The following is a 21595-nucleotide window of genomic DNA, read 5'->3' as shown; positions in this document are numbered from 1 at the left end:
CCTTTTTAAAAGTGTTAATCTTTCATTTTTTAGTTCCGGGCAAAGGCACAATAGATGTATGATGTTTTCTTCTCCTGCATTACACAATCGACATGATATATTATTTCAAGCTTTTTCCATGGCAGTCCATGAGATTCTCTGGGCAGGATTACGAACCGGGCTTTCATGAATATATTTTTATATTTCCAAGTCCAAGCTGTATTCAAATATTTTTGCGGACTCTTTTTTTTTTGTAACTGTTATCATAGACCAAGCATGTTTCCTTTTGACCAGGGACTCTTTGTCACTTATTACAGATAAAATATCAGCTGTCTTATTTACAATTTTTTAAAAGATTCATGAGGAATAGTGGTCAACCAAGTCTCCTTAAGCCCAAATTCATCCAAAGCCTTCTCGAGATAATTCCAAGCAGATAATTTACTATTGACCTCTACTTCTTTCCATAAAAACTTTGAGATTAAATTGTCCTTGTCATTTTTTACCCTATTATAACAACAAGGGGGACAGATAGAGGACAATGTTTACCGGGGTCCAATGTACGTGTCCTAGAACTGGAAATCAAAAGTGTGTACAGAGTTCCCCACGGAGGGTTGGGTAAATTGAGGGAATGACTCTCTCTCTGGAATGAGTTATGTGATAGGGAATAAGGTAATCCCTTAGCGGAATTAAGGATGCCTCACACAATTCAAAGGTTGGACGACTGTTGCCATCCCACCCGATGATTGTATTGTGTCATCATTGGCCTCCTGCTCCAACGGCAGGCTGGCGGTGCAATGCCTGTCGGGTAGCACTGAGTGCTACTCTTTAGTGGAGTTCTTTTATTCCTCAGCCAATAGATGCATGTGTGTGAGGGGCCAAAAAGGAGTGCAATAGTGAGCGTGAGTGAAAAGTTAAAAAAGGTCAGTAGAGTCCATTAAGAACCTTTAATGATATGGCTCACTGCCTTGTTTAAAAGTGGTGAAGGGAGGGGTACCGAGGCACAAAGAGTAAGTTGATTTGGTCTCGTTCAACCCTCGCCTATGGTGTGGTCAACATGTTTCATGCCACTCGGGCAATTCTTCAGGACCTTAATTGCTCATCAACTTGCAGGGATTCTCAACCGTTAGCAAAAATTAGATATACAACCTGCAGGGTATCGCAGGATGGAATCCTACGTGATTTCCCGCCCTAGGTGTGGGGAAAGAAAGAGAGAAGGGCACAATCAATGTTGTGCCTTGCAACTGGAGATTTGTACAAATAGAGTCATCATGCACAACAGGTATGGTACAATGAACCCTACTAAAGTGAAGTGAAGGTGCAAGAGAGAGAGAGAAGACTTACAAATTAAAGCAATCGGGGAGAGGATTTACATTCTAAGTGCCAAATGTCATCAGTGGTCAGGGTGCATAAGTTCGATGTACATAAGGCTATACACTCCATGCTTAGTCACTCATATGTGTCTTACAGCCAAGGGGTAGTGTATTCGTTAAATTGAGAGTTGGAGATTAAAATCAGAACCAAAGCACTTCAATCGGTGAAGAACAAACGGGAACACCAGGGTTGGATATTCTCAAGAGGTCCTTACCGTTAGTCCTGGTAGACGGACCCCACTGACTGTCCTTGTGGGGCCTGAGCTGTAAGGTAGTTACCTGAATAGAGGAAATATTCCGGTTATGATTGTGGTTGACGGAGCAAGACGATTCTAGGTGGGTCCCTGGTGGTTAAGCCAAGGGGATCGCCAATTAATGGCACACGGAATCATCGTGTCCGTAGACCACATCTTACCTTGTATGCTCGAAGCATTAGGCTTGTAAGCACCTACCCCTACCACAGCGGCGAGAGCGCAGGACAGCCGGTGAATCGGTGTGTGGCTGAGCTGTTTAAGAAGCAGAATGCCGCGGGCGCCGTGAGTGGGCGTGTGTGCACAGCGTTGCTAGGTAACGTGCCAAGCGTGGTGTGGAAAGAGAGGGCAGCCACAGTCCGAAACCTGCGAACGCAGTAAGGCGCCATCTTGGAATGGAGTAACCCCAATAAGGAGAATGCTAGGGGTGCCTTCAATGGGTATAGAAGGATGGTACTTAGTCTTGGGTAGGGACAATCTAAGACTGGATTATCTGGCTAGCATATTCCAAGGCACAGAGTCATTTAGACCATGTTCATCTGTCTAGAGACGATGCACCCATCGCTGTTCCATTCTGAATAATGCCTTTTGGTTAATGGAAGGGTGGCATTCAAGGATAGTCCATTGTATATTTTCCGCCAGATGGTTGTGTTGTTTACAGTGTTCATACAGCCTGGTGTGCGTCTTTTTACAGCGGATGTTGCTGTTTTGTTCCATGATGCGTAGTTTCGCGGTGCGCATCGTCATGCCGATGTAGATCATCTTGCATGGGCATGTCAGCATGTAGATGCATCTTGCACTGTTGCAGTTTGTGTGCTTGTTGAGGTGCCAGGTAAAACCCTTTGGAAGTTCTATAGTTTTACCTTGGATGGTCTGAGGGCAAACAACACAGGAACCACAACGATAATGTCCCGTAACCGGTGGCAAGTCCCAAAGTGTATTAACTGGGCGGGTGCTCGTTTTCTTGGGGCGAGTATGGATCAGAGTATCCTTGAGGTTAGATGTCCTCTTAAATGCAAAGCGCGGCCGAGGTATTTCCAGGCCCGCCGTATTAAGGATACCCCAATGCGAGTTCAGAGTCTTTTTTATGAAGTTGGAGTTTCTTGTGTAAGAGGTTACACATGTGATTGTGTCGTCTTGCTCCTTAGTATGGACTTCCAGCAGTGAGTCTCTGTTATTATTGAGAGCCCTTTTAGAAGATGACTTGAGAAGTCGAGTCGGGTACCCCCTGTCCTGAAGTTTGTGTTGGAGATTATTAGCTTCCTGTTTGTAGTCTGTTATTGATGTACAGTTTCTGCGAAGCCGCAGGAATTGCCCAAAATGCAGGTTATCCTTTAGGGCTCTGGTATGGTGGCTGTTGTACAAAAGCAGACTATTCCTGTCTGTCCCTTTCTTAAACAGCATGTGTAACCACATGTGTAACCTCTTACACAAGAAACTCCAACTTCATAAAAAAGACTCTGAACTCGCATTGGGGTATCCTTAATACGGCGGGCCTGGAAATACCTCGGCCTCGCTTTGCATTTAAGAGGACATCTAACCTCAAGGATACTCTGATCCATACTCGCCCCAAGAAAACGAGCACCCGCCCAGTTAATACACTTTGGGACTTGCCACCGGTTACGGGACATTATCGTTGTGGTTCCTGTGTTGTTTGCCCTCAGACCATCCAAGGTAAAACTATAGAACTTCCAAAGGGTTTTACCTGGCACCTCAACAAGCACACAAACTGCAACAGTGCAAGATGCATCTACATGCTGACATGCCCATGCAAGATGATCTACATCGGCATGACGATGCGCACCGCGAAACTACGCATCATGGAACATAACAGCAACATCCGCTGTAAAAAGACGCACACCAGGCTGTATGAACACTGTAAACAACACAACCATCTGGCGGAAAATATACAATGGACTATCCTTGAATGCCACCCTTCCATTAACCAAAGGGCATTATTCAGAATGGAACAGCGATGGGTGCATCGTCTCCAGACAGATGAACATGGTCTAAATGACTCTGTGCCTTGGAATATGCTAGCCAGATAATCCAGTCTTGGATTGTCCCTACCCAAGACTAAGTACCATCCTTCTATACCCATTGAAGGCACCCCTAGCATTCTCCTTATTGGGGTTACTCCATTCCAAGATGGCGCCTTACTGCGTTCGCAGGTTTCGGACTGTGGCTGCCCTCTCTTTCCACACCACGCTTGGCACGTTACCTAGCAACGCTGTGCACACACGCCCACTCACGGCGCCCGCGGCATTCTGCTTCTTAAACAGCTCAGCCACACACCGATTCACCGGTTGTCCTGCGCTCTCGCCGCTGTGGTAGGGGTAGGTGCTTACAAGCCTAGTGCCTCGAGCATACAAGGTAAGATGTGGTCTACGGACATGATGATTCCTTGTGCCATTAATTGGCGATCCCCTTGGCTTAACCACCAGGGACCCACCTAGAATCGTCTTGCTCCGTCAACCACAATCATAACCGGAATATTTCCTCTATTCAGGTAACTACCTTACAGCTCAGGCCCCACAAGGACAGTCAGTGGGGTCTGTCTACCAGGGTAAGGACCTCTTGAGAATATCCAACCCTGGTGTTCCCGTTTGTTCTTCACCGATTGAAGTGCTTTGGTTCTGATTTTAATCTCCAACTCCCAATTTAACGAATACACTACCCCTTGGCTGTAAGACACATATGAGTGACTAAGCATGGAGTATATAGCCTTATGTACATCGAACTTATGCACCCTGACCACTGATGACATTTGGCACTTAGAATGTAAATCCTCTCCCCGATTGCTTTAATTTGTAAGTCTTCTCTCTCTCTCTTGCACCTTCACTTCACTTTTGTAGGGTTCATTGTACCATACCTGTTGTGCATGATGACTCTATTTGTACAAATCTCCAGTTGCAAGGCACAACATTGATTGTGCCCTTCTCTCTTTCTTTCCCCACACCTAGGGCGGGAAATCACGTAGAATTCCATCCTGCGATACCCTGCAGGTTGTATATCTAATTTTTGCTAACGGTTGAGAATCCCTGCAAGTTGATGAGCAATTAAGGTCCTGAAGAATTGCCCGAGTGGCATGAAACATGTTGACCGCACCATAGGCGAGGGTTGAACAAGGCCAAATCACCTTACTCTTTGTGCCTCGGTACCCCTCCCTTCACCACTTTTAAACGAGGCAGTGAGCCATATCATTAAAGGTTCTTAATGGACTCTACTGACCTTTTTTAACTTTTCACTCACGCTCACTATTGCACTCCTTTTTGGCCCCTCACACACATGCATCTATTGGCTGAGGAATAAAAGAACTCCACTAAAGAGTAGCACTCAGTGCTACCCGACAGGCATTGCACCGCCAGCCTGCCGTTGGAGCAGGAGGCCAATGATGACACGATACAATCATCGGGTGGGATGGCAACAGTCGTCCAACCTTTGAATTGTGTGAGGCATCCTTAATTCTGCTAAGGGATTACCTTATTCCCTATCACATAACTCATTCCAGAGAGAGAGTCATTCCCTCAATTTACCCAACCCTCCGTGGGGAACTCTGTACACACTTTTGATTTCCATTTTTTACCCTATACCATACTTTAATTGTGTTACCCATTCGAGCATGTAGTTGGTTATTCAAGCCAAATTCTAATCTAATTTGGGACTGTGAGGCATTTTTAGATAAGCTGAAAAGGGATCGAAAAGTTTTCGAGATTTCTTTGTTTATTATTATTGCGTCCTTTCCGTTCAATGCTTCACTGCCATTGGTTAAGGGAAGGTAGCAATTTCGCAGATATGACTTTAAGTAGCGGCTGGAATGTTAAATTGCTGGTGGATTTTTTTATCATACCAAATGCACCTGTTAGTGAGTTCGCCTTCCGGGCGACGTCCAATTTCTGAGGTTTAAAGCTACCATTATCATCCAAAACCAGTCCAAGGTATCTATAGGTTTTAGTTTGCTCCAGTTTTCCCTTACCTAAGAACCATTTCATATTGTATTTCCTTCTTTGATTTTTTGAGACAACCATAACTTTAAATTTTGATTCATTTATTACCATTTTAATTTTTTATTGCGTACTCCTGTATACGTGTAATTAACCTTTGTAAGCCCACCTTTGTTCTACTTAAAAGAATAACATCATCTGTATATAGCAAATTTGATATATGCTGATCTGCAAGTTTCGGTGGATGGGCATTTATCTTGTTCAAAGCTTCGGTTAAATCAGTTAAAAACAGATTAAATAATAAAGGTGCCAATACGCAGCCTTGCTTAACATCGCCAAGCGTTGGTATTTTCCCAGTTAATGATCTGCCGTTCCCAATACGAACTTCGGCCCAGGTTTTTTTATACAGGAGACTGATCAGGTATATTAAAGGCTGAGGAATCCCTTGTGCTTGTAACTTTTTCCATAAAATATCGCTGTTGACACAGTCAAAAGCTGATTTAAAATCAACAAAACATAGAAACAGTGATTCACCCTTTAAGATTGCCTTTTCCATTAAAATAGATAGTGCCAGGATATTAGAGGATGTACCAAGTCCTTTAATGAAGCCGGTTTGGGTTGGTGGAAGGATATTTTTCTTTTTCACCACGTCAGATAAGATTGTTAGCAGATAGGATGCAAAAAGTTTTGCATCAGTGTCTTGTAGCGTTATTAAACGATAGTTTTCAGGAAGCGCCCAATCTCCTTTTTTTAAAATTGGGGATATTAAGGAGCCTCTCCAGCTTTCAGGAATCTCCCCTTTACTAGCTATTTCTTTAAAGACCTTTACATGTTTCTGGATCATCTTTGTATACAGAAAAAAGTATCCCGTTCGGTTCTGGTGCTCCATTTTTTTGCTTCTTTATTAGTTTAACAATCTGCTCCTGTGTTATTTCCATGACTGGTTCTTGATTTGTTATTGCAGTTTCCTTCCATAGGTTATGGTCTTCAATTCCCTGTACTGCTGGATGTGGATTTTAATGATGGCTTAAAAAAATGTACCCATTCAGTTTCAGTCAACACTGATGAGACTATAACGTTATCCGGCCTATTTAGGGTATTAACCATCTTCCAGAATTCCCTCGAATTTCCTAGGTTACTAGCATAGAATATACGAGTCCAGAGAGCGTTATTGGCTTCGTTTTTTCATTCCATATTATCTTCTTTAAATTTTTATTTGCCACTTTCAGGGCCGTTCTAGTTTCTTCTTTATCTAGGAATTTAGTCAGCTCTTTCCTTTACTTAGTTTTACTTATCGATTCCTCTAAACAATCCAATTTCCTCTTCAACTTTTAAGACAAAATAATAGTGATTCCTTCATGTTCTATTTTATCAATAGCTTCCAATTTAATAATTTCTTCATTTTCCAACTTTCAAATTTCTTCATTGAATATAGAACATTCACGCAGTGTTGGCATTAAGCAGATTACAGATTTGTTTTCTGCAATTCTCATATATATTTGCTCAGGAACAATATTTTCATTTGGAAACAAATTGGAAAGTAATTGTCTCTGTAAAGCTTGTTTGCCATGTTCTGTCACTTTTCCAATTCTTATATCTTGAAGAATATTTCAATAATCAGCATCGTTTGCCTGACGCATATTTGTAATAAGTTCCTTATATTAAAAAAATGACCAAATGTTAACATTTCCAATGCTCCCCAAAGAATTTCTGGTATCTTCATGCGCCAGTGTTTTAAACACTGGTTGTCCTTTTACAGGAGTAAGTTGTAGTAGATCTCCAAAAATGATCACGTGCTTTCCTCCAAATAATACTTCATACTCTGTTTTAAGAATTTGCTGCATTCTTTAAATGCACAAAGGAAAGCATTAAGTTTGATACCATACTTACTTCATCAATAATGAGAAGTTTCATTTTCTTCAACACTCTTGAAACTTCACAACAAGCTTCTCCAGATGGCTTGTGGTATTCCAATTTGTTTTCATGCTCTACTCGTAGCATTAATAAACAATGTAAAGTAATTCCTTTAATATTGTGTGCCGCCAACCCAGTTGGAGCAGTGACAACACAAGACAAATGCGACTCAGTTGTTTTCTGTAGATAAGTTGTAATTACTTTAATTAAAAAACTTTTTCCTGTTCCAGCTTGTCCACTCACATACATTCGGATAGGTTAAAATGATGAGCAAGAGCACTCTTTCTTTTCATGAAGTAATCCATGGTTAATCTGTTCTCTCACTTGCTCATATATTTGTTTCTGCTCGACATTTAGATGTTCTTCCAAGTTTCCTAGGTTTGTTACATCTTCTTGAGCTTGATACATTGCTGTTTTCACCTCTTCCATATCAGTTGCTGCTTCATTTTGAACAATTGGTTCTCCTAGTGGATCCTGACTCAATGGAGCAGAAGTTTGACTGTCTTGAGAACTGTTTCTAGCAATCTCAGCTGCAATTGTAGCTTCTTGCTCAATTTTCACACATTTAGCAAAAACAGGACATTCTATAGTATCTTTACTTGGGTTGAAGGAATCTTCATAGCTCTCAAAATCTCCAAGTAATTTCAACTCTGAACGCCATGGCTTGAAAAGTTGCAAAAGAGCTAAATAGTAAAATTCCCTTTTGTCAGGAGTTTCGCAACTCAGTTTACAGTGATTAATCAAATGTCCTTTTCTTTGTTTCACCAAACACCCTTCAGAAGCAATCACGGCATATATACCATTATTGATGTTTTCTGTACTATTCCGTTTAAAAATATAGTTTTGCAGCACTTCATAGAGACAAATGTTCTCAAGATGATGACTTCTATTTGGATAATATGTATCCAACATATTAGTTTTCACAAGATCTGTACTTTCTGGCTCTTTTTCAGCTAAATATTCAATTTCTTGTACAGATTTAAGTACTCGATTTCGTGTTGCAGCAAGACCTAGACTCACCCAAATGATTCTTCTAGATTTGGGGTATAGACTTGCAGATGATAAGCGATCCGAGCATTCATATGCTCCAATTTCTTGATGAGATAACATCTTCAAACTGTAACTATATAATTTCTTACTTAGACTCTTCTCGTGGGAAAACTCTTCTCACATTTCCTTCAATTCCGTCTTTTCTGATTTTGTTATGTAGGATGTAACATATCGAGCAACAGCAATGGAATTGTCCGCAACATATTGAATATCCATGTTAGTATTCCACATGGACAAAATGACTGGGTTGTAGTCATTTATGTATTTTGACTCTTCATTTCTTCTTAAGTAGTAGGTATTTTTTAGAGACTTTCTTATGATAGTATGTTGCAAAGATGACATAAAACTGTTCACTCTTCCTTTCGATATTACAGGACGTGGAAATCCAAAACGACATTTGGTGTAGAATATGTCCTTAAATTTGTACTTTCGACGACAGTATTTCCCACAACGATGGCTTTGGAATCGTAAGACTTGTTGTCTTAAGTCCTTATCTAGTGTACTTTTGGGTATACCACATGTAGCATATTCTTCAATAAAAGACAACACAGTATCATCTGAGTCAGTTCCAAATTCGGGAACATCTTTGATCCATATTAGCATATGTATGTGAGGAGCACCTCTCGCTTGATACTCCTTTCTCCAAAAGAAATCCAGAACCTCTCCAAGAGGAGGATTTTTTTTATTGGTGATAAAATACATCATAGCTTCAAATCTATGATTGAAATACCTGTATACATTAACTGGATCCAAAGAGCACAATTTTCCAGGTGTCTTGTATTTAATATTTAGTATATTTGGATTTGCCTCTCGAAGAAATTGAAGTAAATCATCCCAAGCATATTCAGCACAGCTTAGAGTAAGGAACCATATAGGAGTTCCTAGGTTCCTTAGCATACATTTAAGTTCTCCATGACAACAGTACCAGTACTCATTAGTACCACACTGACATGCCATGAGATTAATTAGCGGAGATTCAAAAACATTATCTTTCTGCAGTACTTTTTCCATAAATTCCTTTGCCGAAACATTTTGTAGATGTACACCTGTTTTCAATATATTGTTTACTGCATAAGAAAGTCCAGACAAATCACTCTCAAACAAAAGATGAAACAAATACGGAATACATTGTCGAAATCTTGGATCTTCTGCATACAATCTTGATGTCCGGTATTCAGATACAGGAATCTGCACAGGTCGGTCATCATATCGTCCTCCTTTTCCTGTGGGAAACAACTGAGGGAAACGAGCTTCTAAGCTTTTTTCCATACACTAATGGGACTTCCCTTTGCTTCTTTCATTTGGAATAACTCTATAGTATTCCCATCACTTCTTTAGAATGAAGTGGATGAACACTGTAATGTTCGTAGATTTCTTCAGTTCTGGGCACATCCACTTTTTCAAATTGTCCAGATGGCGAGTCACTATCTTCTTCTACAGTTATTTCTTCTCCTCTCACATACACATTTTTGTACTATTGATTATTTTTTACCAGATACAATGTTGCCTTTTTCACTTTCCTAACATCCACTAATTTTTGCCACATTTTCTTACTCTTAGTAGGAACGTAATTAACAAGAATAACTAAAGGTTCATCTTCTACATTTTCTACACCAATTGTTTCAATATTTTCTTTAAATATAGAGGCAAATATACAACTCTTCCCTTTAATCCTCTCTGTAAATCTGAAGGAGGCAATTTTCCTGTCTTAGGCTCCATACGAACAATAGCCTGAAACGGATGCACACATTGAAAAAGAATAGACTCATAAGTATTTAAATCCATCAGTTCAGAAGGAATATTTACCAGCTCAAGATTATTATGCACATATCTAGCAGGCATTTTGTTCTCATCTAATTTGTTATAACAATATTTACAAATACGCTGATCAGAACTCAAATCAAAACAATTCTCTACCAACAAATAAGTTGCAAATTCCATCCACTCAATATTATTTTCCTTTTCAATTTTTAAATTCAGATCAACAGTCCTGGTCTGATTTTTATAATGAGTTCGTCGACAACAAATACAAGAATAATTTGGCCTTTCACCTGAAATCACCTTAAACTTTGTAATTTCCTGCTCAAAAATTTCTGTACTACAATGTTGTACATTCTCTTCTACATTTCCTTCTATTAATGTATCAATTTCTGTACTGTCTTCCTCAGGACCAAAGTACCTAACCTGAATTTCTTCACAAACGTCATTAGATCTGATACAGATCCACGTAAAAGAGCCCTGTTCAACTTTTTTAACATTAGTGCTGAACTTTTTGCATAATACAATCTTCTGACTAATTTCCTCATTTCAGTATGATGTACTGCTAGCATCCTGAAATGGTGAAAACACTTCAACATACTTTTTTAGAAAGACAAGCCAGATAATGACCTTGCAAACCAGTATTTTCTCTCACTCTGCAAAGGTCTAGTCCTTGCAACATCTTAATCTTTTGTTTAACACTTTTCTTAGTATAGTTACGTAGGAAATTGCATACAAAATCAATAGATTCCTGCTGTACACTACAAATACTACTGCAATTCCAAGTGCACACTGGAGCTTTAGGACGTCTCCCTAAAACTTCATCAGCTAACACCTCTTCTGCATTTCTAGGAACAATTTTCTCTTTCTCAATAGGACAACCATTTGTAACCTCATAAGCACGACCACTAGTTTCAACTGCATTGAACAAATCATTACTCTGAAGATAACTTTTGTCATTAAAAAAAGGCTCAGAACTTAAACTATGTATCCATTTATCCAAAAAAAATCAGAAAAATTACTTCTGTTAATTACTCTTCTCCTCTTACTTTTGGCTTTCATTAAATGTATTGGCTTATCTAGTGATCGAATTCTATTGATTACTAAAATAAACATTATTTTTTCAATTCCAAAGCTTTCTCAACTACATTTTTTATACGTTTCTTCTTCTTATAAAATGCTGTTTTTTTCTTACATTTGTTCACTCCCTTGATCAAATTCAACAAAACTATTATAAAACATTCTTTTTCTAATTTCCTGAAATTGATTCTTCCTCCTTTTACTATACACTGTTTTTTTACAAGATGAATTCCCATGGTTGTTCTCTTTTCTCTTGCTTTTATTTTTAGTTGCAGATACACAATTTGTAATTTTGACATTGTGCACACTACTCCTTGTATTTGATAAGTTCTTCAAAAAAATCTTCGTTCTCTTACCAGAACTTTTTTCTTTTTGTTCACACATTGTTGTTTAGGTAAATCTTGTGGATGACTTCTCTTTAAATAATAAGCTTTATTATGTTGTTTCCTCTTTTCACTTTTTGAAGGTATGATGAATTTCTTTTACTGATGAAAAATAGAATATGTAAAAAAATATATATAACATTCTAAAAAGAAATTAAGCAGTTCATCTGCTAAGCCCTACTTCACTGCATCAATACTTGAGTACTGACTAAAAGATTACACTTCTGTAAGGAGAGTGCCTGACTGAATTTATAAGTGCTTCAGCGTATGAGGACACACAAGCAGTATGAGGAAACAGGGAAGAATATGAAGAGAGAAGATTGAGAATGAAGAAATAGAGAGGAGTATAAAAACACACAGATGTGTATAAGTAGACAGGGATGTGTATGAGGAAAGAGGGAGAAGTATCAGACAATACGGGAGAGTATAATGAGAGGACGGAGTATGAGGAAAGGGGGACAAATGAGCAGAGAGGGTGGAGTAACAGGAAAAAAGGGGGGTATGGGGAGAGAAGAAAGAGTATGAGGAGAGAGAGAGAGAGAGTGTGAAGAGAGGGGAGAATATGGAAAAAGAGGTGAGTATGAGCACAGACAGGGGGACTATGAGGACAATGGGGAATATGAGTCGAAAGGGAGGAGTAACAGGACAGAGAGGGGAATATGAGGACAAGGGGGAGTTTGAAGACAAGGAGCACTACGAGGAGAGAGAAGTGAGAATAAGGAAAGAGGGGGAATATCAGAAGAGAGGGGACAGTATAAGCAGAGAGAGGTTGACTATGAGGAGAGAGGGGGAGATTATGGACAAAGGGGCAAGTATAATTCCTTAATGTACACAGACGCTCAGGGTGATTCTAGACAAAAAATATGAGATAATACATTTTACCAAAACACATTTACTACACTAAAACAGTTAAGTGACTGCACACATTCCATGTATATAACTACTACATTGCAGTGGACAACCCTGACTCATTTTGCAAATACATTTCAAATTTGCTGCATTATTTTTGCCAACATTACATCAAAAATGTGACATAATAGAACAACGAAGAGGCACAAGGGGCTTGTAAATCTGCCCAAGAGTGTGTGCAGCAGTGTATGTATACTGACTACAAAATTGTAGATTTAGAACACAAGTCTGATTCTAAGCAAGCAACACTACTAACTACTCTACAACTAAAAAAGTGACTGCACACATTCTACATTTTTTAGTACTGCACTTTATTGCCCAAAAGTGACTCACTAAACACATTACCTTACCAAATGATTTCATCACAATAGTTATCCAAATGCAGACAAACTCAGAATATGATTCTACAAACATTAGAAATATAAACACATTACTCTTGCTAAAAATAAAATGCACCACATACATTCCCTTACAAGTTATCAACTCACCTCTCAAACTGATTGGTAGATTAAGAAGAATGCCACTCACACAGCAGATAGTCTTATACAGAATCTCTCTACTTCAGTGCTTGCAGCAGAACCAAAGAATGGCACATTTTCCCTCTCAATATACACATATATACATGTTAATAACAAATCAAATTCCTTCACACATTAATTCAGAACCAAACACAAATTTCTATTGGTTCAACAGTTCAAATCTTTCCAACTGACATAACTTTCCACCCTACCCCCAACAGATCATGCAAAAGTCAACTGTCAACAGAGGTCAAAAGTTCAGCACTCTATAAAACCCTGCTCCTCAACAAGTTTAGACTATGCATAAGTACTTACTTATAAGTACCAATAAAGAGATAAGGTCTCATTACAACCAACTAACATATAAACATATAAACTTGATAGATATCTGTAAAATATATTTTTTAATTGATTTTTACTTGCTTAGGTACGCTTACAGGACGAGTCACAGACTTCACACAGTACGTCATACGTACGTGCATGGTACGTGCACGGTAAATCTACCATAAAACAAAATAGCCTTTATCACTAATTTTTTATAATCCCTGGGACCCCATCCCCTAGGGCTAAAAAACAACGTTGGGGACTGTGGGGGGTAGCCCCAATGCCCCCACGGTCCCAGCCGGCTCCCCGCGTCCTTCGGAAGCCAGCATTGCTGCTCTCTCTGACAAAAAGCAATCTGCTTTCTTACTTGAAAGAGAGAGCAGGTTTCCTGCTCTCTCTTTCAAATAGGAAAGCAGTTTGCTATGGTAGGGTGGGAGCTGCGAGACTCCCGCCCTCCCATAGCAAACAGCAGTGTACCGGGGGTAGGCACCACAGGACACTGCAGGAGCCATCCCTGGGGGGTGGCGGTGGCCAGGGCCATCAAAGGCTCCAGGAGGGGGGCTGCACGGCCCCCCTCCCAACATTCAAAAGCCCCAGGGGGTGAACGTCCATGGGGCTGGGGGGCCCATCACGAACCCCTCTATTTTCTATATATTAGAGGTGGCGGTCCCCACAGGCTGCGGGGGGGGGGCCATGAGTCCCCCATACATATAGTTAAAGCCCCGGGGGGAGGTGGTCCCCGGGAATTATAAAAATTAGTGATAGAGGCTATTTCTTTTTTTACGGTACATTTACTGTACGCGTACCATGCACGTATGCGGTTCTTTCACTGCTTTCTTATGCCTCGGTTCTACCGAGGCACAAGATGGCTGCCAACACTTCCTGGTTTGGAGTGTTGACAGACAGTTGACAGCCAATCAGCATGCAGCTTGTGCTCGTAATCGTACGTTTTACGGTACGTATCGTCTATAGATATATCTATGATTTTAGCGTAATCTGCGAACCGAACTCAACCTTTTTGCCAAATTTGGTGTAATTCCGTTCAGCAGTTTGGGCTGTAGCCTCACGTAAAGGTCCTATGGAAAATTGCATTTGGAAAACACATTTTGGGACCCCCCTTTTTTCTCGGCCCCCGCTTGACGAATCACCCCCAAACTTCAAGGGAAGGAGTGGAGCGGAGAAGGCCATTTTCTTGGAGAATGTCATGAAGATTCATTGACCGGCGCCAAATTTATTCCAAATAGAATGTTGCGGATTTCCTATTGAAACTAGGTCCTAACTATAACCACCTACTGGCGACCGCCAGTAGGTAATATATCACAACAACGACTACTTTTGGCAGTAATATATATATATTCATTCACTCAAGAAAACATATATTTTTATATACATTAAAATGGCCACCTTACCTGAACCTTAAGGTAGTCACTGTATTAAGTTGTTCCTTTGCATATCAGGACACCATATACTTCATGATTTCAAAATGGCTGGCCATTGTATAGCCAATACAGCAAAAATAAATGGTTTAAATCTAGAAAAACTTTAGCCACTTCTACTGGGGTGAGGCTGTTTGATTCCTTTCCCTCCAATGCTATCTTTGTGAATTGAACACAGCTTGTTACTTCAAGTGCAGTCATGTAACACTTGTGGTATTATGTGTGTCCAGTGGCCCTTCTTTTGATACTCATTGAACACTGCTCATACAGTCACCGTAGCTATCGATTGCCTGTTGTCAGATGCTGTACTACTGCTGTGCTCAGCCTGCCCAGTGGGTCCTTCTCCCTCCCTTTGGCTGCTTGTGCTATTCAACATGCCTGGTGGCTCTTTTACATCTTGCCACTGCTACACCTACCTTTCAGCATGCATGGCAGCTCCCTTTCATCTTGCCATCAGTCTCCCGCTGCTTTTCACTTCTCCTGTTCATCATGCTACTGGCTTACTGCTAATGTTGAGTGCACCTAGTGACTTCCTGTCTTCCTACCGCCAGGACATTGATAACTTTTCAGTATTTTCCTGCCTGGCCCCTGAAGACAAGGATTCTCAGAATGAATGGGTCGGGCTTAAAGGTGAAAATGAAATGTAAGTCAAACGTATTGTACTTGTCGATCTAGTTTATTAATTATATACATGTTGTGTATAGCTTCACGGCGCAGATTCCTGAAAGCGCTGCCAAAGGAACTAGCAGCTCCCACTTCCTTCTTATGATGCACCGGAAGAACAACTAGATTTGAACTTCGCAAGCATTTGACACTGAAAGATTAACCGGGCGCATATGGGATATGCAAAGAGGAATTCTCTTACGATAATTGGAGGCTGACACGGTTCAGAGCTCATTGCAATATCAAATGTCTGTTGTATACACCCACATTTTTTCCAATTAAAAAAGGTGACTGTTTATGAACCAGAAGGCAGCATACCTGCTCGATGTGGCTGATAGATCCGATACTGCCTGAACCATGTCTGTGGTTAGTGCATCCAAAACGCTGGTCAAAAACTCGTGCTTCTTTGCACCCGGGCAGCCTAGAAAAAAACAGTTATTTCGTCAGCAACTATAAAAACAAACTTCCAGAGACAACTTATTTGTATCATATTCTCCGATTTTAAGATGGTTACTTTCTTATATAAAAAAGTGGGATGTAGAGTGTTTTTTAAATAAAATCAACAATCATCAAGAATGTCAATCAAACATGGTATGAGGACTTCAAGGGTCACAAATACAAGTTCTCCTTTGGATTCTGATTGACTGCTTTATAAAAGAGCGGCAGGTAATCATCGGGTTACATGGGTTCAAGCAGCACCTGTTATATTGATAGAGACTGCCATTTCAGCATCAACACCTTTCAGACCCCGCGATCTTAAGCTGAAGACAAGATAAGGAAAAAAAGATCACCCATAAGATGTCTGAAAACTTAAAAAAATACCTGGTGTAGATTAAAAAACATTTTGCGCTGGGTTAGCGTCACAAAAGTGACGGTAACCACGACAAATTTGCTAAGTGACCACTCAAACCACATCTAAAGCAAATGTATTCTTGTTTCCAATTTCCATTCTATTATGATTAACCCCTCTAGTATATTCTACTAAACCTCTTATTATTTACACTATTTTTTGTTTACTATCTGTATTGCATTCACAGTCTTAAAGAGTTTGTTTCATGCCTCAATTCATATCCTTCATATTGGTGTGCATTATCTATATCTTTTTATAAAGTTAATGTATCTACTAACACTAGTTTCTCTTGTAATTTACAGTCTGAAGTCTTGTATTCCATTTGATCGTGAATCATTTGATCTCGAAATGACTAATAATTGCACTTATTAGATAAAACTTTTAGATCATTCACAAAAGCATCTGTAGATTCATCAGGTAATTGGATCCTATCAAAAATTTGTTGCACTTCAACCTCATTTACTGTTTTTTTTATAGTGTAAATCTAATTACCTTACAGCTTTCTCATATATATCAAGTTCCTCTTCCACTTCCTTCTCATCTATATCTAATGGTGGTAGATGTTTTTAAATCTCTTCTCCCTTCTGGACCAAGACAATGTTTTTGCTCTACAAATTTGTGTTTGTGTTTGTCTGTGTTTTCATCCCCTCCAATCGCCTTAGATAGGATTGAAATCCATCTTTCCACTGACTCTATTCTAAATTAGGTTCACCACACTCTACCGAAAATGCTGGAGAAGCTGATTCTCCATCCATAACACACTTATTTCATGCAAATTATATAAATGTTCTTATCTTAGAAGAGACCTATTGCAACAAACATAACCATTTCATAAATATATATATAATTTTCTAATGTCACAAGCTGATAGTCTGCTCACATGGCAGATCACGTATTCTAAACAATGGGATGCCTCAATCCTGGGTTTACCGCACTCGAATGCCCCGGGGAACTTCAAAGGCTCACAAACTCACCAACTTCCATGAATTTGCCGTCCACACGGCACAGGGCTGACTGGATACAGTAACCTCTTGGCCCCAGGCTCCTCTGCGCGATTGCAGTCTCTCACTGCAGTATCCGTGATTGCAGTGTCTTACCACAGTACTATTTCTTCGCCTTCCTCATCCTAACTGTTAAGATTTATGGACGCAACAAGAAATAGGAAGGATTTTATATGTATATATATGTATTGAGCTCTTCATTTCATGTCATGGTTGAAGAGAGCTATCTTGGTTGGAATCTTGATGCACGGTCCGTGCTTAGGTTCTATAGCAAGATTCCAACCAAGATGCTCAGTGAAAGATACTGTGGTGAGTCCAACTGTATGATTTACCTGTTAACAGATATTAAAACACAAACACATAGGATACAACACTTAGTAAGTTAGATACCTGCTTTGATATAATTATATAGTCTTTTATGTATGTGGCTATTCCCACCTTGAGCCTTTCCCTCCACCTGCTAACTATACAAACCTTTTTATTCTTAGAATGTGCACTAGTACATTTTCAACATTTACATATTGTTTTGCATTAACAAAAGCGCTAGGTGCCCACTATACAGCAGACCTTTGTGCCTCAAGATGGGCTCTCCTCAGATTAAACCACAGGCACCAGGAGCATGTCCAGCCTGAATGTCTTTGTAATAAAGTTAATATTAACCAGGATTGCATATTTGCCATAGGGAAGAGGCACAGCGTCCATTCTCCCTCTCAGACTAGGTGGTTTTCCATTTCTTTTATCCCGTGGCTTGTGGATAATGTGATGTAGGCACAGGAAACCATGCTATTATTTTGATGAACATTCCAGCCTTGCTATTTATTGAAATAATAACAACAAAACAAAGGTAACTAACTCCTTTCATGTTGATGTATTTTTTGGAACTACTACCATGTTTTAGGTCTGATGAGAGACAACTTTAGCTATTTGATCCGAGACCTAATACTATTTAGGCAGAGAAAAGTAAACCCACTCTGCTCTTCTTTGTAGTCGGCCCATGTTGAGCTTCAATTGCTTCACTGAGCTGTCATTGCTGACATATGGAGTTTTGCTTTTGTACAGTGAAGAGCTGGTTCAGTGAAGGAGCAGACTGATTGGTTTGCCTAGGAAGTGCTTTTCATTGCAATACATGGTTGGTGCACCGTGAATCCCAATAGCTGGATACATGCCACCCCTTTAGGCTCAAACCATTCTGTTTAGCTCTTATATTTACACACTCATGGCAGAAAACGATCACTCGTAACAAGTTGTGCTATTTGTTCTATCCGTTGCACCATCCAGGTTACCTACTTAGTCGTTGACGGTCTGTACACCTCCCATTTCATACTGCTTTTTGTGAGTAAAAGACATTTGCCATCTATATTTTAATCGACCGCTGTATGTAGCATTGACTGATGATCACGAATATATCAGAGAACATATACACCTTAATTAGGCCCAGGCAAATTGTCTTCGTCAATGCTAACTTTCTCCATTGTCTTTCTCACAGCAGGATGTAGCTTTACAGTTAGAGCAGTCGACCTCGAAGCTGGGGAACCGGGATCCATCCCGGCAACAACGCTCAATATCCTGTGATTCTGGGCAAATCATCACTTAATCTTCCCGGGCCTCATTTATGAAAAGTGACGCATCGCTGTGTGAGAACAGCGATGCGTCACTTTTCATTGTGCCCTCCTTGCGACACCAATGGTGCGTCATATTTACAGTATGATGCATCATTGCGCAAGGAGTTACAAATACGTCAGTATTTCTGACGTATCCGTATGGCGCAAAAGTGACACATTGCTGGAGTGTGTCACAAAAGTGACGCAACTCCAGCAATGTGTCCTTTCACATGGGGCAAGCCCCATGTGAAAGGGCCTGCGTCAGTCTTACGCCTGCTGTGAGGCAGACGTAAGAAATTGACACATTTGTGTCCCAGAAGTGGCGCAGTGAAATCTTATAGATTTCACTGCGTCACTTCTATGACCTTTTCTTGCGTCAGAACGCCCCCCCTGCATCCCCCTGTGCCTAACAAAAAATGCATGTGTCCATCTGTAACGAAACTGGTGCTCATGTAAAGCGCTCTGATACCCGATGACTCGGGTCTAGTTCGCGCTATGTAAAACTCTCGGAAAAAAATATATGCTCTCATGTTTCCTCTCCAACATTTCCGTTGTTTCCTTTCATTCTCACTCACTGTGCTTTCCCTTTCCATCACAGTAGTTTTTCATTGTTCCTTTATGCTTATTACAGCGGCCCATGCTCTTCTGTTATAACGTTTTCCATGCCGGCAACAACTACATTTAATTGATGCTTTACACACAGGTCTTTCTGCAGCATCTCTGCTCCTCTGACCTCGTTCTCCAATCAGGCTCAACTCTTTGGTATTCCTGGGCAGTGGGTGTTGTGGTGTCCCAGCAGATGCACCCTCTTCTGTTACCCTTATCTCCAATGTAAATCTTCAGCCCCTAAACCAGCATGAATGCAGGCTCTAGGGGAGAGGCAGAGGTTGCCCCTCAGGTGTATCTACTTGCTTTGGGAATGCCCACGTTTTGCTATTTTTGGATGAGCAGTGTGTTGGACTGCCACTCAAACGTATACTGACCATGGTGGTTGGTCATTCTGGCTGGTGTATATGGCATGCTGGTGATTATGAAGACAATCAAAGGTGCCATAGCAGGCAGTAGTAGAGTCGCAAGATATGGTTTGTGGTTGGATCCTGCTTAGCTGGTGCATTGCCCGGTCTTGTATTCGTGGTTCGCTACAGCACTAGCAAGAATTTTTACATACTGGAATTTTAACATGCCAACTTTAGATAGAAGTGTCTGCAGTGCATGTTAGGGATCATCAAACTTGAAAGGAACAAGTGGAAACATAATTAATTGTATACCCAGACTTTAATTTTATAAATTGGTTTTGCAACTGGTATACAGAGCCGAACTAGCCATTGCCATCTGATAAGTCTTTCAAAAGTGCATCACGACCAGAACCCTATACCACAACACCCTGTGGAGAAGGCTACCATGAACTCACTCTAAAGTACATTATAGTGAGACTGCAGTGCTCAGCAGGGGCAACTGCAGAGATTATGCCAGGGCCCAGATGCCCACGTCTCCAATAATCCATTGCATCATTGGGCCATGAAACAAAGTACATTTGCAAAGGAGTCCCATCACTTAGAGTTGTGTAAATGAAGGAAAGCGCCATTTTAACAGTTTTGAGGTGTTATTCCTCAGGCGCAATAGGGACTACCATATAGTGTACTGCTCTGAATTAAGAGTGTACACCCTGATTGATTTGTTCTCAGTAGGGGAACTAATTATTGATATACTTGTTTGTGATATTTGTATATGTTTGATATATGTTGTACATGTTGTATATATTGTGTATATATATATATAGTGTATCATATATATGAGCGTGATCTAAATGTTTATGTAATGAAGTGTATATTGTGTACATATGAAAACTTTATATGTATTGCAAAACGCTTAAGAACAAGAGAAATGCCTACTTTAGGAAAATCAAGCGTGCGAAAGCTGACTTCTTTAGCCTCCAGCTTGACCAAGCGAAAAACCGACCAAGAAAATTGTTCGAACTAGTCAAAACTCAAACCAAGACGCAACCCTTACAATCAAACAACACAACAAGCGATATCCCACACAGTGAATACTTTTCTGCTTTCTTTAAGCTAAAGACCGACAACATAAGAACTGACCTCCTCAATGATGTAAGCCGATACCCTAGCCACATCAGAATGCCTAACACTCAACCTAAAAATAGCGCATCATGGATGTCTTTCGACACCTACTCTGAAGAAGCAATACACAAACTGCTCGGCACCTTGAAGCCCTCTAATCACCTCATAGACCCCCTACCGGCTAATGCTGTAAAAGACTTCACCCCCATGCTCCTCCCACTCTGGACCAAAATCATTAGCAGTTCCCTTCAACAAGGTCTCATCCCTGACTCCCTCAAGGTGGGGCAAGTCACGCCCATACTCAAGAAACCTACAGCTGACCCATCTGACCTAAACAATTACCGCCCTATCACCAATATCCCCACCTTGGCCAAACTGCTGGAAAAATGTGTACAACTCCAACTAACAAAACACATTAACCAGTTCGACCTCCTCAACCCTCATCAATCAGGCTTCCGAGCGAAACACAGCACGGAAACGGCCATG

At 40.4% G+C, this 21595-nt stretch overlaps 1 protein-coding gene across 3 annotated transcripts in view; it reads right to left on the bottom strand.

The window, feature by feature from the left end:
- SMOC2 (SPARC related modular calcium binding 2) overlaps nt 1-21595 on the bottom strand; it is a 1727408-nt gene that overhangs the window by 271254 nt on the left and 1434559 nt on the right. For all 3 annotated transcript variants that reach the window (XM_086927096.1, XM_086927097.1, XM_086927098.1), the window contains one exon: nt 15898-16000. In XM_086927096.1, coding sequence (XP_086783222.1) covers nt 15898-16000 — 103 coding nt within the window. The remainder of the gene's footprint in view (nt 1-15897; nt 16001-21595) is intronic.

The sequence above is a fragment of the Lissotriton vulgaris genome, chromosome 6 (genome assembly GCF_964263255.1).
Source record: "Lissotriton vulgaris chromosome 6, aLisVul1.2, whole genome shotgun sequence".
In the NCBI taxonomy this organism is placed as follows: domain Eukaryota; kingdom Metazoa; phylum Chordata; class Amphibia; order Caudata; family Salamandridae; genus Lissotriton; species Lissotriton vulgaris.
This window is presented reverse-complemented; position numbering and strand designations above follow the sequence as displayed.